The following is a 15,333-nucleotide window of genomic DNA, read 5'->3' on the forward strand; positions in this document are numbered from 1 at the left end:
AGACAAGCAAATGGAGACCACAAAGGGGGTGGTTCAGTGGTAGAATTGGGATCGTGGATTGCCAAGGAACCAAGAGAGGATCACATGGCAAGAGGAAAGGATGTCAGCCTGCCAGAAGTCTCTGAGAGGTCTGAGAAAGGCAGTCAGATTTGCTGATGACCTTTCAGAGAGGATTCTAGAAGATTTGATGGAATCTAGGGTTTGCATTCTAGGACTCAGTCTACTATCTGCTGGTTGAGGGGCCAGACCTGTCGTTACACTGAGTGTTCATGTTCACATCTGCAAAGACAGAGTAAGAGTACCTATTCTCAGCCTTGCTGTGAGAAATGAGATCCAGAGGAGGAAGGACAAGAGCCACTTTGATGCCTCCTTTGTCCTGGGCATTGTGCCAAAAGCTTTTGTCTACCCTCTGAGAGTCCTTTGGATACCCTAATGCAATAGGTCAACTCGAGGGATCATTACCACCATTATTAAAATTGGAGAAGCTGGTAACGATCAGAGGAATGAATGGGAGACAGGAAGGATACCCAGAGACGGTTGACTGTTCATTCACAAAACCTGACAACGCATGAACTGTGAAAGCCAGGAGCCATGGCTTGACAGAAAGTCACCAGTGACAGTCTCTTACAGATTAGTGGTGTCTTGACCATCTTTATCAACCAATGAAAGGAAGAGCCAGAAGGAGCCAGGAGGAGCATGCTGCTTCAGCTACTGGCCCTCTGCCTCTGAGGGGCTCTGTGTCAGAACTGTGTTCCCCCGCATTCCCTACCCCAAACCCCTGCTGTTTCCCAAAGGTGTTTTCCACATTCACCTTCCCTCTGATTAACCTGTCTCTTCACTCGTGTGACCTTGCCCCATCCACCAGCATACCTGAGAGACCCCTTCTGTGAGCACAGACCCAAAGGCCCTCCTCAGCCATTCTGTGGGGCCTGGCTGCACGGGCACTCCCCCACTCTGCCCAGCCTTTCACTCACTTGGCTGGCTGGGAGGACCTGGGCACCATGCCACCCAGGCTCTTTTCTTTTGTTCCTGATAAAGTGCAGTGATCACACTTGTGAGGTCCTGGCAAGATCCCCAGGAAGCTGCTGTTCTTGGGAGGAGGGATTCTGTGGGCCAGGGGGAAACCATGGGAACCTCGACCCTCTCTGAGATCACCCCTTTTCCTAAGCGACTCTGGGGTCATCTGGGTGCTGTGGGGTTTTCTCTAAGAGAACAGTCTTATCAGCCCCTCCGAGTAGTGACAACAATAAATAATGGAGCAGGAGCAGGGCAGATGGGGGCAAGGCAGTGTCTGCTGCCCTGGGCTCCAGCCTTCTGAAGTTCCCTCCCACTTCAGCCCTTCTCCATTCTCTTCTGGAGCGCTGCAGGGTACCGCCTGCGTTCCACATCCAGTCCCAGCCCTGGATCCCTCCCAAGGTCTCTTGTGGATCTGGTCATAGCCAACACTCCCACTTTAAGAATCTCCTCACCTCCTCCAGAATAAAGTCCTCCATCCTTGGCAAAGCTCTCGAGGCTTTCCCCATTTGAACCCTGGCTGTGGCAGGTCTTACCAGCACTGTCCCTGGAGCCATTCCTCTCTGTTCTTTTGCATTCTTCACACACTCATTCACATCTGCAGCAACCGTCTTTCTGAGACTACTCTGGGTGGCAGTAAGCTGGGACCTGTTGGGCACCCCACACCCTGGTGGGTTTCCACTATGTGCCCATCCTCAGCTGCACTCTCTACCTTTTACACCTTGGTGCCTTCTGGTGCTGTTCTGAGCCCACGGGACTCCTCCATGACAGAGTCCTGGTTCCCCCTTTTAGACTATCACTTTTCCTGAGCTCCTGGCCTTTTGAATTTTTTCATTAATTTATGTATTTGTGATAATCCCCCTTCTGAAAAGAAAATCAGTTTTGCTTACTGTTTCAGTATACCTTTAACACGCATAAAAATCAGTGTATCCTCCTGGGGAGCTTGCTTCATCCTTTCTCATCCTGTGAGCAAGGGCTTTGGTTCAGATGCCTATTGCTACTCTTTAAAGCCAGAGAGAGGCCTTGTTTCTCCTCCTGTCAAAGTTTGAGACATGAATGAAGCCTGCTCGGGACTGATACCAGCGTGACATGGGGGAGGCCGACCACTGTGGCCATGGCATGAAGGGGACCCTGTGGGGCCTCCCCTGCCCTGCCCCCCACCAGTTGGCTAGCATGATCTTCCTACCCGCCAGGCATCAGGTTGCTCCCCAGCCAAGTTTCTACAATGAATCCTTTCCACTGACCTCATTAGGGGAGAGGCAGGGTGATGTCTGGAGACTGCCTGGCAGTGCTAGTTGCTAGTGGCGAGCACCTGCCTATTTCATCTTTCTTAAACTTCAGTGTCTCCACGTTGTAGTTTGATATAACAATGTGGGTCCTGTTTGCCACCAAACACAGGCCAGTAAGTTAAGACACAGGTGTTGCAGCAATGAAAGCAACTTTATTCCAGAAAGCCATCTAACAAAAAAGATGATGGACTGATGTCCCAAGAAACCATCTTCCTATGGGCACAAAGAGGGGCTTTGAAAGGGGGAGGGAAACAGGAAGCAGAAACTGGCTAAGGTGCCACAGGGGCTTGAGCAATCCATCAGAGGTCTTCAGTGAACACGCATCAGGTTCAAGCTCCCTAGGAAACTTTAAACAGAATCATATAAGCTTATCATGTGCTTATGGGGTGATCTGCAAGAATACGCCAGTTAGTTTATTTTGTGCCGGGTGTTCTGTCTTAATTCAGTGTTCCTATGAGAACCTAAAGGTTAGCTAGTTCCCCAGAGGGCTTACAGCGTGCAAACAGGTCTACGGTGGAGTAACAGGGGAGGGAGAAGTGTTCGAGGCGAACTGGCTTCAAGATGGAGCTAGTCCTGCTACACGGTCACCTCACCGGGTTGGCTGAGAAGCTAACGAGGGGAGTGTGCCAGCAACCAGGAACCTAGAAATCACCCCCTGGAAATGTGAGGGCGGCTGATGAACTCCTGGTTCCCAAGGCTGTCCTCACCCCCCACTTCCTTCTGTTCATCCTTACATCCCACCTATCCTCAGTCCACTTCGGGATCCAGGGCCCAGGGCACCGACCCTAAGCAATCTGCATCCGCTCGAGTCCGGGGGCCTGCGTCTCCCGCCTCCCTTTGGACTCCTCCGTCTTTTCTTTCCTGGAGTCTCTGGGGCGCTCCCGTCCAGGGACTCGCTGCCCTGTGCGCCGCCCGAGTAGGGGCCAGCACGCGCCCCCCGCGCTCCCGCCCCGCGGCGGGGCCTCGCGCAGAGCGGCAGAGCAGGGGTCCCCCAGTTCTTTCCTGGGAGGGTCTGAGGACGGGGTCGCAGCCCGGACGAATCCGGGGCCGGGGGCTCTCCCGGGAGGCTGCAGGACTGCGCCCACGTGGAGGGCGCGGACCGTGCGGGGCCGCCGCGGGGCCGAGTCCGGCGGGCGGGGGGGGCGCGCCCGCGTCAGGTGCAGGCGGGGGGCGCGGGGCTTGGCTCGGCCGCCGGGCCCGGGGCTGTCCTCGGCGCGCGGGGCCGGGGCGGGGTTGGGGGCGGGGAGGAGGCCGGACACGTAGCGGCCCCGCGGCCGGCTCGGCGGGCGCGCGGGCGGGGGAGCCGGGGACCGCCACTGCAGCCCGCTGGCCTTCGAAAGATCCTCCTGGGCCAATGGCAGGCGGGGCGACGCGCCCGGATTGGTGCAGGCGCTCTGCTGATCACTGTGGAAACCCGGCGGCGGGGACGCGGGAGGCCGCGGGGCGGGGGCGGGGGCGGGGGCGGGGGCCGGGGCCGGGGCCGCGGCCGGGGCGGGGGGCGGGCGGAGGAGGCTGCGCGGTCCTCAACCACCCGGAGTTTCTGCTGGAGGCAAAAGTCCACCGCGGGCTGGCGGGCGGGGGACAGGGGCCGCCTGGGGGCCCCGGGAAGCCGGGGAGAGCGGGAGGGAAGGCCGGGGGACTCCTGCGCGCGGGCGACGAGGCTGGGGGAGGGGGCGCGGCGGGAGGAGGAGGAGGAGGAGGAGGAGGAGGAGGAGGAGGAGGAGGAGAAGACAAAAGCCGAAAGCCAGGAGCGCCCGGGCGCACACTCGGGCGGCGGGCGCGGGGCCGCGGGGCACGGGCATCGCGGGCGGCGGGCAGCATGGGGAAGGGGGGCAACCAGGGCGAGGGGGCCACGGAGCGCGAGGCGCCCATGCAGACCTTCTGCTGGGAGGAGATTCAGAAGCACAACCTGCGCACCGACAAGTGGCTGGTCATCGACCGCAAGGTCTACAACATCACCAAGTGGTCCAGCCGGCATCCGGGGGGCCACCGGGTCATCGGGCACTACGCGGGGGAAGACGCTACGGTAAGGCCGTGGGGCTCGCCCGCCCGATCCCCGCCCCGGAGCCTCCCGCGTCTGGACCGCGGGGCCGCGGGGCCGGGCGGGGAGGGTGTCGGGGCTCGGAGCCCGGAGGCAGCTCGGCGGCGGCGATCCCCTCCCGGGAGCCGGGGCGCGCCGCATCCTTCCGCCGGCCCCGCACCGAGCCAGGGAGGCCCCGAGGGGCTCGCAGGCCCCGCGGCCCGGACCCGCAGGCCGGAAGATGGCCCCGCCCGGGCGCCGCGGATCCGAGCGGGAGACGAGCCTGGAGGGGCTCGCCCGAGGAGGGGCGGGGACGGGGGAGAGCTCGTCCGGCCCGCCGGGCCGGCTCCCGCGCCGCGCCTGGTCCGAGGAGGCCCGCCCGGGAGCCCCTGTGCCCGCGCTCAAGGACGGCCACGGCCCGCCGAGGGCAGGCTCCGGGCACCGGGGCGGCAACGGGACGGAGGGTCCGCAAAGGCCAGGCCGAGAGGAGCCCGCAGCAGCGCATTCAGCAGCCTTAGGCTGGCTCGGCAACAGGTCCAGCTGGGCCCGTTACTCTCGGACTCCCCGGTACTCAGTGGTCCTCTGTTTCGAAATCTTGCCGGGAATGCCCTTCCCTCATCTTGCACCCCTGAACGTATCGGGGCGGCGGGGCCTCCGGCCGAGTCAGAGCTGCCCTATCTTACCCACACTAAAGGTTGGTTGTGTCCCTTTGGCACCTCCCGACCCCCAGTCTGAAATCCTTGCAGTTTTTTAAGGTGCTGCTGGAGCCCAAAGGACTCGAATGGGAGAGAGGGAGCCTAAGAGGGTCTAAAAGGGAAGAAAGGGGCCCCTCGGGGGTAGTGACCTGGAAGCCACTTGGGCAGGGTGAACAGGGGAGAGGCCATGGGTGGACACCTAGATCGTGGCCCCTGGATCTTTTGCATGCTTGGCGGCTCTTGCTGTTCTAGCTGTACAGCCCCTGTGAGTCAGTAGAACTTTTCATCTCCCTGCTCCTTCTAAGTCTCTTTGGACCAGGTTTACCCAGGCAGGCCAGACCCAGGCAGCTATAATCTAAACCATAAATGGCTTACAGCTTTGGGGAGCTTACAGCTTTGGGAAGCAGGATCCAGGCAACATGCAAGATCCCGAAGGTGGTCAACCATAGATGGTGCCTACCACTCTGGGGCCCATCCGGTTTTACCTGCTTGCGAACACTGCTCCGCCCTGGGGGCTGGACTGCTAACGGTAACTTAGTGGGCATAAGGTTTCCAGCCCATCTGTTATGTGACAGGGCCCTTCCCACAGTTGTCCATAGGAAGCTGGGTAAGGGCAGTTCTCAAAATACCTGACTCCTGGTTGAGGTCTTCTCACTATGAAATATGGTTTTCTTATGTGGATAAAGATGTATTGTGCGGCAAAGCACTTCATAAGCTGTAAGTGAGCACTGGAAAGATTGCTTCTTGTCCAGCAAGTAAGAAGGTGAGGATTATATAAACAAGGAAAAAAGTTTAAATCTATGCCAGCTTTATGTGTTGGAGCAACGCATTACATAACCTTTATTTCCAAAGGCTTACTACCTCCTAAGATGAGATTTTCAGGGCATTGTATGTGCTAACTGGGGATATAGTACAGTAACATGGAGTGGGCAACTGGATTCTCCTCTCTTCGCTGTCTGGACCAGATCCCCACCAGGGTGGGACCATGGGCAGCACAGGGTGTGTGGGATGCAGACTTGCGGAGGCTGGAGTAGTCTAGCAAGAGACCCTTGGCCTTAGGTTGTTGAGCAGCAGGTGGCATTGGCCCTCAGAGCACTGACTTCTTCCCTGGAGCTTGGGGAGAGACAGAGTATTTGGGTCGTGCAAGTTGGGGAGGGACTAGTCCATAGAGTTCAGATGCCCTGGAGCACTCAGTGCATGCACCGATCACAGGTTTTGAGCCGATCACAATGCAGTAATATCCTCCTTATGAGGCTGAAAATCAAGGAAGCTTTTCTTGGGACAATTCAGGGCCTCCATAAGGGATTTTCCTGTTTCTGAAGAAAAGGCCGCAGAACTTAGGACCACCTCTTCCACAGAAGAGTGACCTAGCCAAGGGCAGTTATCCTTTGGTACTTCTGCAGAAGTTAGAGTTTGGCCTTGTCTATAAGAATACAGGCGCCTAAATTTTGCAACTCACAGAGCACATTCAGGCATGCTAGTGCAGTTGGCCCTCAGAAAAGCCATGGAGGTATCTCTCATTGCTCTTAGGTTTCAAAACTTTGCTCAAGTGGCAGTGCTCAGCCCTAAGCCCAGGATCTACCATTACGGAGTCCTCCATGCCCCATTACAGAGCCCACCCACCCTTTCCCCCTGCCTCGCTCCCCTGACTTCCTATTCTACCTCTGGCCCTCCAGTACTTTCTGCCTTTTGCCTTGCTGAGGGCAAAAGGAACCCTGGGAGTCCCAAGGATGCCTGCTCTTCAAGACCAAGGCCCACCACTGCGGAACTTTCCCTACTTGTGGTTTTCATCTTCAGCTGTGATTTATCACACATTTATTCAGTGTCTCCACGGTTCTGAACTGGGCCCCCCGGGCAGTAAGCTGTAAGATGAACAGTTCAGACAGTAACCGCATCTGGTGGGTTTGCTTCCCTCCCTCTTAAGCTGAGGCATGGTGCTGGGTCCTCTCCTTCTGGGCACCACACCTACCTTTGTCTCCAGCTTTTCCTGCCCTATCCGCATTAAGTCACATCTTTAAAAATTTTATTTATTTCTTTGACAAAGAGAGACAGAGAAAGAGAGAGAGTGAGAGAGCACACGCAGAGAGAGGGACTGAGGGAGAGGGAGGAGCAGACTCCCCACAGAGCAGGGAATCTGATGCAGACTCGATCTGGATCAGATCATTGATCATCGGTTGACTGTGGGACCCCAGGATCATGACTTGAGCTGAAGGCAGACACTGAACCAACTGAGCCACCCAGGAACCCCTCTGACCTCCTTTAGACAGGGCCAGAGGGTCATGGTGTTCAGAGGCAGAGGACCTAGGTTTGCATCAGCTTTATGAATTCCTAGGCGAGGCATTACCATGAACTTTGCTTTCACAGATCTGTTGTTGCCAGGCTCAAATGGGCTGTGGCTCAAATGGACTGTGGCTCAAATGGGCTATGCATGAGTTCACTATTTTAAAAAAAAGTTTTATTCTATTCTATTCTATTTATTTATTTATTTATTCATTCATTCATTCATTCATTCATTCATTCATTCATTCGTGAGAGGCAGAGACAAAGGCAGTGTGAGAAGCAAGCTCCCTGTGGGGAGCCTGATGTGGGATTGATCCCAGGAGCACGACCTGAGCAGAAGGCAGATGCTCAACCCCTGAGCCACCAAGGTGTCCTGAGTTCACTCTTTAAACTTCAGGACACACTACAGGTGTGATGGATCATTACTGGGCGTCCCTTAGCATGTGTGTGCATGTGTGTGCATGTTCCCAGCACACAGAGCAGGGAGTTCAGTAAATAGGAAATAGCAGGTGAAGAAGAGAAAGTTCAGTGACCCCATATTTACCAAAGGAAAAGGCATCGACTGCAGGACACCTGTCCTCTGTGCCTGGAGGGGAGCTGTACCTCCTGAGCTAGATGTGGACAAGACAGTCTCAGCCCCACCAGCTGCAGCCTCAGGGAAGGACCCAGCCCAGCATCTTCCCATCCTTCATCTCTCATCATTTGTGAGAATGACAAGTTTGTCAGCTTGCCTCTGTTGGCATCTACTCCCTGTGCTGTGGAGCCCTTCCCTCCCCTGGGACGCTATGTGTGCCAGCCATCAGCCAACGTGCCCTCTCTCACCCAAGGGCACTCTGGTCCCTGAACCCCGCCCACAGCCTCCATTGCTTCTTTCCCGGGGGGATGGGGCGTGGTCCAGGGGCTCTGCAATAGAAAGGAAGTCGGTGACCCTGTCTCTAGCTGAGAACTCAGGACACCTTGTCTGCTTCTTCCTCCTTAACCCCTTGTTCTGCAGAGTCCTGGTTCCCAGGACCACTACCTGCAATGTGGAATGCCCTTTGTTTGCTCCTCCTGTACTTCCCAGGTCCCAGGCTAAGTGCCCAGATGTATAAAAGCTGGACTGGAGACTAACTTTGTTCTGCAGAGAAGGTGGGCATAGCCAGAAACAAATCGTGGCATCTACCCGTCGGTGTGGTAGGAGGAGTTGCCAGCTCTACCCTGAGTGGGCACGGACCGGGGAAGGTGTCTTCATGCAGAAGTTGTCTGGCATTGGTGCTGGATGGTGGCAGAAACAGGAAATGCAGCATACGTGTCTTCCATTTTGGAATCTTTGGCCCTTTCTCCCACAGCCCATACACCTGGCCTCCTGAGGACAGTTCCAGTCTGCTCCCAAGCTGTTGCTACTTCTTTTTCTTTACCCTTGTCTCAGACCTTCCTGATAAACCTTTGGCCTCTCTCCCTGTCAAACGAGGATAGACCCTGGTTCCAACTCTTGTTCCAAAGTCAATGTTTGGATTGGCCCTGTCTTTCCCTGCCTGGTGACCTACCTAGCATCAGCCAGACACTTCTATAACCGAAGTTACGGGGAACCTTCTGTGGATATGTGAGGTCCATCCATGACATTTTGAAGGGGAAGGCACAAAAGGTGCTTGACTCCTGGTGGGGAGGAAGCTTGTTTTGATTGAGGCCTGTGTGTTAGCATTGGAACTCTAGATGTAGGCACTGGAAGGTGACTGTGGGCTAGCAGCTTCGCCTCCCTCAGTCTTCTTCCTTGTCTCTAAAATAAGACCTGCCTAAAAGTGTGGTAAAGATGAGTGGCTTATGTACACAAAGCCCATGGTTCAGTGGCTAGCCTCCCTGTCTCAGCTTGTGGCAACTTGACAAACACCAGCATGGGTGCTGGAGAAGATGAAGAGTTCTGGGGCCTTAGAAGCATAAGCTGGGTTGCACTAAATGGTGCAAGAAGGGTCTGAACACGATTGCAGGATGGGTAAGTTTCCTGGGATGAGAGGGGGCATGGCTATGGCATCCTGGGCCCTCACATGCACTTGTGAGCGCCTCTCCAGCATTGTTGTCAGCCCTGGGGTTGCAGCGAATGAGACAGCTGTGGCCCTTCCCTGTGGGAGCTCACATTCTTGTGGAGAATGACAATAAGGAAGTGAGTATGTAATATAACCTGTGAATTCGGTAACTGTCAGGAAGAAGGCAAAACAGGTCAATGTCCAAGAGAGAACATGGGACTGGAGAATGGGAAAAGCCAGGTATGGGACCCTACTGGGAGCAGGGCTCCCAGGCAGAAGGAAGAGCCATGCAAAGGCCCTGGCGTGGGCACGAGCTTGGTGGTTCACTGGTGGTCCTCACCTGGCCTGCACAGAAAGTTGTCCGACGTACCACGGACAATAAGATGATCTAACAGCACTCGGCTTTCTAAACTGGTAGGAGGCGTGAGGCCTGTGGAATGTGGCAGGTAGGGAAGCAGCCCCCGAGTCAGGCGAACTTACATCTGATCCTGGCTCTGTCACTTGGAGCAGAGGATGTGTGCTTCTTGCACTCTGGTGTCTTATCTGTCCTGTAGGGCACTCAGGCTTCTGGGAGGTGACAGAAACAAGGCTCCTGTCTCCCTCCCTGTCATGTGGCCCTTCCCTCCCCCGGACTCATGGAGGTTAGAAGCCACCTGAGAGCCATCTGGAAATGGCCAAGGAATGGCCTGGGTCAGGATGGGACTCTACTCCACCAAGTTCCCTGGCCCAGGCAAAGGCTTGAGGGCCTGACCGGGACCTGGTGGATGGAGGGGGAGGGGAAGGCAGGGAGGGGGCGGTAGGTGCTGGGTGAGAAAAAAGTCACTTGCAGACTTGAATTTTATCTTCTCACTGGGAGAGTGGTGGCTTAGTTATCAGACACAGCATTTGGCCCTCAGGAAACTGCCTTACCAAAGACTTCCCACCATTTCTCGAAAGCTGTGGTCTGATGTGAGGACGACCAATGAAAGAGCTTCTGTAGGCTCTGACTTTGGAAGGCGCTGCACCACTGACACCCAGGCCCTGCCGTGGAAGCTCCTGGCAGGCCTTTCCCCAGGGCCTTCAAACTTGGTGTGGGAGGGACTTGGCTTTGCAGAGGACGCTGAGGCCAGGGTCAGAGCCTGTGGCCCAGAGTGGCAGAGCTGGTCAGCACTGGCCCCCGGGTGTCCCTACCACCCACCCAGGGCCCTAGAAGAGCCTCGCATCTCTTCTCTGAAAAGAGACTTGATTTGATCCTCTGCTACCGTCTTTCTGTTCAAGTAGGGGGCACAGACATTTTTTTTAAACTGCACAAAATGTTGCTTTGTAAGTCTGTTCTAGACTCAAATAAAGCCCAAACAAAAAGACTTGATGCCAGGGATACAGTAAGGAATCAGGAGAGGCCTGGCAGTCGCTGTCCTGAGATATTTTGGTGGGCAGTTGAAAACATGCTTATGAGTTGTGGGTACTTTCCCGGTTTTTCTTTCCTTTAAAAACATTTTGCAAATTTCTAAGCATGCAGAACTGTTGAAAGAGGAAGTGAACACCTGCATTTCCTCAACCAAGATTCACTAATCTTCACATTTTGCCATGTTTGCATTCTGCCTCTGTGCATATATCTAACGTTTTTTTGTATGAGATTTTCTTTAGCCAAATCATATGAAAATAAGTGTCAACAATTCCACCTCATCCCTAAATTCTTCATCGCTTGCTCCTAACAATAGGGACATTCTTTAACATAATCACAATACCTTTGTTGCGATTAAGAAAATAAATAGTAACTCTTTAATGTGGACAGATATCCAGTCCATATTCCAATTTTCTCATTCAACTCCAGAAGTGTCTTATGTAACAGCTGGATCTTCCCCACCCCCCTCCAAATAGGAACCTTTCAAATCAAGCATTGCCATTTTTTTAAAAAAGATTTTATTTATTTATTTGACAGAGAGAGAGCACAAGTAGGGGGTGATGGGCAGAGGGAGAGGGAGAAGCAGGCTCCCCGCTGAGCAGGGAGTCCAATCCCAGGACCCTGAGATCGTGACCCGAGCCGAAGGCAGGCAGCTACTTAACTGACTGGGTCACTCAGGTGCCCCAAGCATTACTGTTTATATAATCTTTTTGTTTTATCTTTTTCATTTTTTAAAAATCTGAATACCCCCTCCCAACACACACTCACATACATGCACGCACACACTTTCCCCCCCACTATATTTATTTTTCTCCTGGTTTCTCACAGTGTCATTGACTTTGTCCTCTTATCCTGCAATGTCTCAAAATTTGGCTCACCGCAGAGTAAATGTTGTTTGCTACTGGGACATTATACTGTAGTCCATGAAGGGGACCTGATGCCAGCTCATCTCTAATGGAAATGCCATATTTGTTATGAGATGATTTATGTAATAATATACATAATGCATATAGGAAAAAACCCTGAGGGCAATAAGCTAAAATATTAGCAATGGTGGTCACTCTGGGTGGCATTTATTTTCCTCTTTATTCTTCTGTACAGTCTCTGAATTTGCTCAAATCATGCATGTTATAATTTTATAATTGGAATTACAATAATATTATTATATAACATTTAAAAAATTTAAAAGCAATGGTATGTCAGTGTTAGAGAAAGTTTGAAAAGTAATGAAATAAAGCAAGACATAATGCTACCACCTTAACATATAATAATTTAGGGTTTCTCCAAAGTTCTTTATGATTGTTTTTGTAATTATTTTCATACTTTGTCAAATTATGAAAAAGCTTTTTTTAGGCATTTTTTTTTTTACCTAGTTCTGTATTTGTTTTTGGTTTGACATGATTTCCTAAGTACATTTTCCATGCTGTAGCAGGATCCAGCCTCATGCTTTTCACTATAAGCCATGTGCATGGGGTGGCGGGTGGTGTGATTCCCTGGGTGCCAGAGGAGGCACTCATCCTCCTTGGGCCTGGCCCAGCCTGTGCAGCTACCGGGAGGGGTGCATTTTTCCAGCTCACCCAGAGGCATCCCGAATCTACAGACACCCTTGGTGAGCCCAGGGTGGAGACCCAGGGGCAGTGCTAGTGTGGCTGCCCACTGAGAGATGTGCCAAGGTGAGGCTGGAGAGAGCATTTGGGGCCAGGTCCTGGGAGGCCCCATTCAGTGTCCAAGTGGGAACACTGGAGAGCTGCTGCTGGTGAGCCCTGTTCTTCCTGGATGAAGGTCTCCTCACTTGCCGCCTGCCTTCCTGCTCCCCAGGATGCCTTCCACGCCTTCCACCGTGACCTTGATTTCGTGCGAAAGTTCATGAAGCCTCTGCTGATCGGAGAGCTGGCCCCGGAGGAGCCCAGCCAGGACCATGGCAAGAACGTGAGTGTGCCCAGACCAAGGAAGGAGAGGAGGGTTTGAGGGGAGAAGGGATGCCCGCCCAAAGACAGAGAGTGCCAGATGTCAGCCGAGGGAGCTTTGTGTCAGTACTGGGGAGCCACTGCATGATACCTGGGGTTGAGGAGGATTCCCAGACTCTGCAGCAAGCACCCTCCTCTTGCTGCCAGCCTGGGCTGGCTTCCCACCTTGGAGTGATTCGTCCCCAGCCTATTCACCTCCATGGTCTCAGTAGAGTTCGGCTGGGCACAGGGTCTTCACTTCTGGTCCAGTCTTCCCACTGTTTTCTTTCTCCACCCCTGGGAAATACAGCCCATTCCATGTGTCCTCCAGAGGCCAACCTCCCCCCATCCCTGGATCTCTCATCTCTGCCCCTCCCTTTTCTCCCCAGGGCTGAGGGAGGAGATTGTCTTCACCCCATCCCGGAGCTGACCTGGGGTTCCATCCTGCTTCCTTCACTCCATCCTCTGCTCTCACCAGCCCCCCTGCAGGCAGGCACCTTCTCTCTTCTCTTGGGTGTCCTGTGGGCTCCCTCCTTCCTGACTGTGCTTCTCTGGCTCCTACCTGGTTTCCCCTCTTGCCCTGCTGCTTACATGGGCATTAGCCACTCTTCACATCCTTTGCCACTTATCACCCATGCTCCCAAACCTGGCTTCCTCCACCCCCACGGCACCCCATCTACCCTTTCAGAGCACCCTGTTACCCACACCTGCCCTACCCCCACCTCCCTGCTCTGTCTCCCAGACATGCTCATTTCTCCAGAGCCACCGCCGCTCACTCCACCTTGGCATCCTGGACCCCACATCCCCAGGACCCATCCAGTTGTCCTGCCTCCTTGAGCTCTCTAGGGGCAGGGGCGTCTGCCTGCAGTTTTGTCTCCCCCACCACAACCCCTCAAGACTCGACAGAGTGCCCAGAGCAAGTGGGGGCAGGGTCAGGTAGTGGAAAAGTGCAAGCTTGTGTGTGTGTGTGTGTGCAGTAATATACACATATCCATACCATAAATTTTACCATTTTAACCAGTTTTAAATGTACAATTCAATGGCTTTGGAGCACATTCACATTGTTAGGTGATCTTGACCACCATCCACTTCCAGAATTTTTTCATCACCCCAAGTCATAATTGTCCCCATTGAACACCTAACTCCCCATTAAAGGTTCTCCCCTCCCTGAAGCCCCAGGAAAGCACTATTCTGCTTTCTGTCTGTGATTTGCCTGCTCTCGGTAGCTCAGTTATGTGGGATGACACACTATTAGTCCTGCTGTGTCTGGCTTCATTTCACGGAGTGTGACATCTTCAGGGTTCATCCCCTGGTACCTCAGGTTGTGATCCTAGGGTCCTGGAGTCGAGTCCTGCATTGGGCTCCCCGCAAGGAGCCTACTTGTCCCTCTGTCTGTGTCTCTGCCTCTATCTCTATGTCACCATCTCCTTCCCTTTTGAGACTGAATAGTCTTCCATGGTGTGGAGAGACCCCACTCTGTTTAGCCAGTTATCCATTGGTGGATACTTAGGTTGTTTCTGCCTTTTGCCTTGCAAATAATGCTGTGTGAACATGGTATGCAAGACGAGCTTTTGAGTCGAATCCTTTCCTTGCCACCTAACTGGGACCAAACATGTGGTCCCCGTGGCCATGAAGTCCCTGGCCAGTACCACAGATGTGGTGCTTCTCCTGGCTAGAAGACGACAGCCCCTCCAAAATGACCAGGGGTCCAACGCCTTCCCTGCACTCTTCTCAACAGTCCCAGATCACCGAGGACTTCCGGGCCCTGAGGAAGACTGCCGAGGACATGAACCTGTTCAAGAGTGACCACCTGTTCTTTCTCCTCCTCCTGGCCCACATCATCGTCATGGAGAGCATCGCCTGGTTCATCATCTTTTACTTTGGCAATGGCTGGATTTCAACCGTCATCACGGCCTTTGTCCTTGCTACCTCTCAGGTGAGGTGTCATGTTCTCACTGGACACCTGAAGCCCCCAGCCCCCCCGCCTCCCCAGTACCTTGGGCCCACAGGGGCCAGGGACATGGGAAAGCCAGCTCTGTGAAAGCATCTTTATTCCCCAGGCCCAAGCTGGATGGCTGCAACACGATTATGGCCACCTCTCTGTCTACAAGAAGTCCATGTGGAACCACGTTGTCCACAAGTTCATCATTGGCCACTTAAAGGTAAATACCAATAGTCCTGGGCATCTGCCCATCAGTTAGCGGTTGGCACAGCACAGTCTCACTTTCCCAGGGCCAGGTCTCCTCTCGGGTCAGTGTCTGTGGCCGCGGGCAAAACGGCAGGCAGGTCCACTCTTGAGCCACGCCTTCCTCCTGGGCTGCGCTGGGCTCTGGGACTTGGTGAATCCTTCCCTCTTCTGACCTTCCAAGCCCTGTCTCCATATATATATTAGACCTGCAAAAGCAGCGTTACTAGTTATGAGGACAGGCATGCGCTGCTTTTGTGTATTGACTCAGTGGATTACATTGTTTACTCTTTATCTAAATACTTATATAATAAGTTACTTTTAGTCTGAAAGGGAGATATTGTCATGGAACTCTGTAGATAAGGGACATCAATCCTGGGATGCCTGGGGGGCTCAGTGTTGAGCATCTGCCTTTGGCTGAGGTCGTGATCCCAGGGTCCTTGGATCTAGTCCCACATCGGGGTAACCGCATGGAGCCTGCGTCTCCCTCTGCCTATGTCTCTGCCTCTCCCTGTGTGTC

General features: G+C 53.9%; 1 protein-coding gene across 1 annotated transcript in view; it reads left to right on the forward strand.

The window, feature by feature from the left end:
* Nucleotides 1-3,857: 3,857 nt before the first annotated feature.
* FADS2 (fatty acid desaturase 2) overlaps nucleotides 3,858-15,333 on the forward strand; it is a 32,392-nt gene continuing 20,916 nt past the window's right edge. The window contains exons 1-4 of the mRNA XM_025987459.2: nucleotides 3,858-4,329; nucleotides 12,501-12,611; nucleotides 14,367-14,564; nucleotides 14,689-14,790. Of these exons, the coding sequence (XP_025843244.1) occupies nucleotides 4,123-4,329; nucleotides 12,501-12,611; nucleotides 14,367-14,564; nucleotides 14,689-14,790 (618 nt within the window). The 5' untranslated portion in view covers nucleotides 3,858-4,122. The remainder of the gene's footprint in view (nucleotides 4,330-12,500; nucleotides 12,612-14,366; nucleotides 14,565-14,688; nucleotides 14,791-15,333) is intronic.

The sequence above is a fragment of the Vulpes vulpes genome, chromosome 5, assembly GCF_048418805.1.
Source record: "Vulpes vulpes isolate BD-2025 chromosome 5, VulVul3, whole genome shotgun sequence".
Taxonomy (NCBI): Eukaryota; Metazoa; Chordata; class Mammalia; order Carnivora; family Canidae; genus Vulpes; species Vulpes vulpes.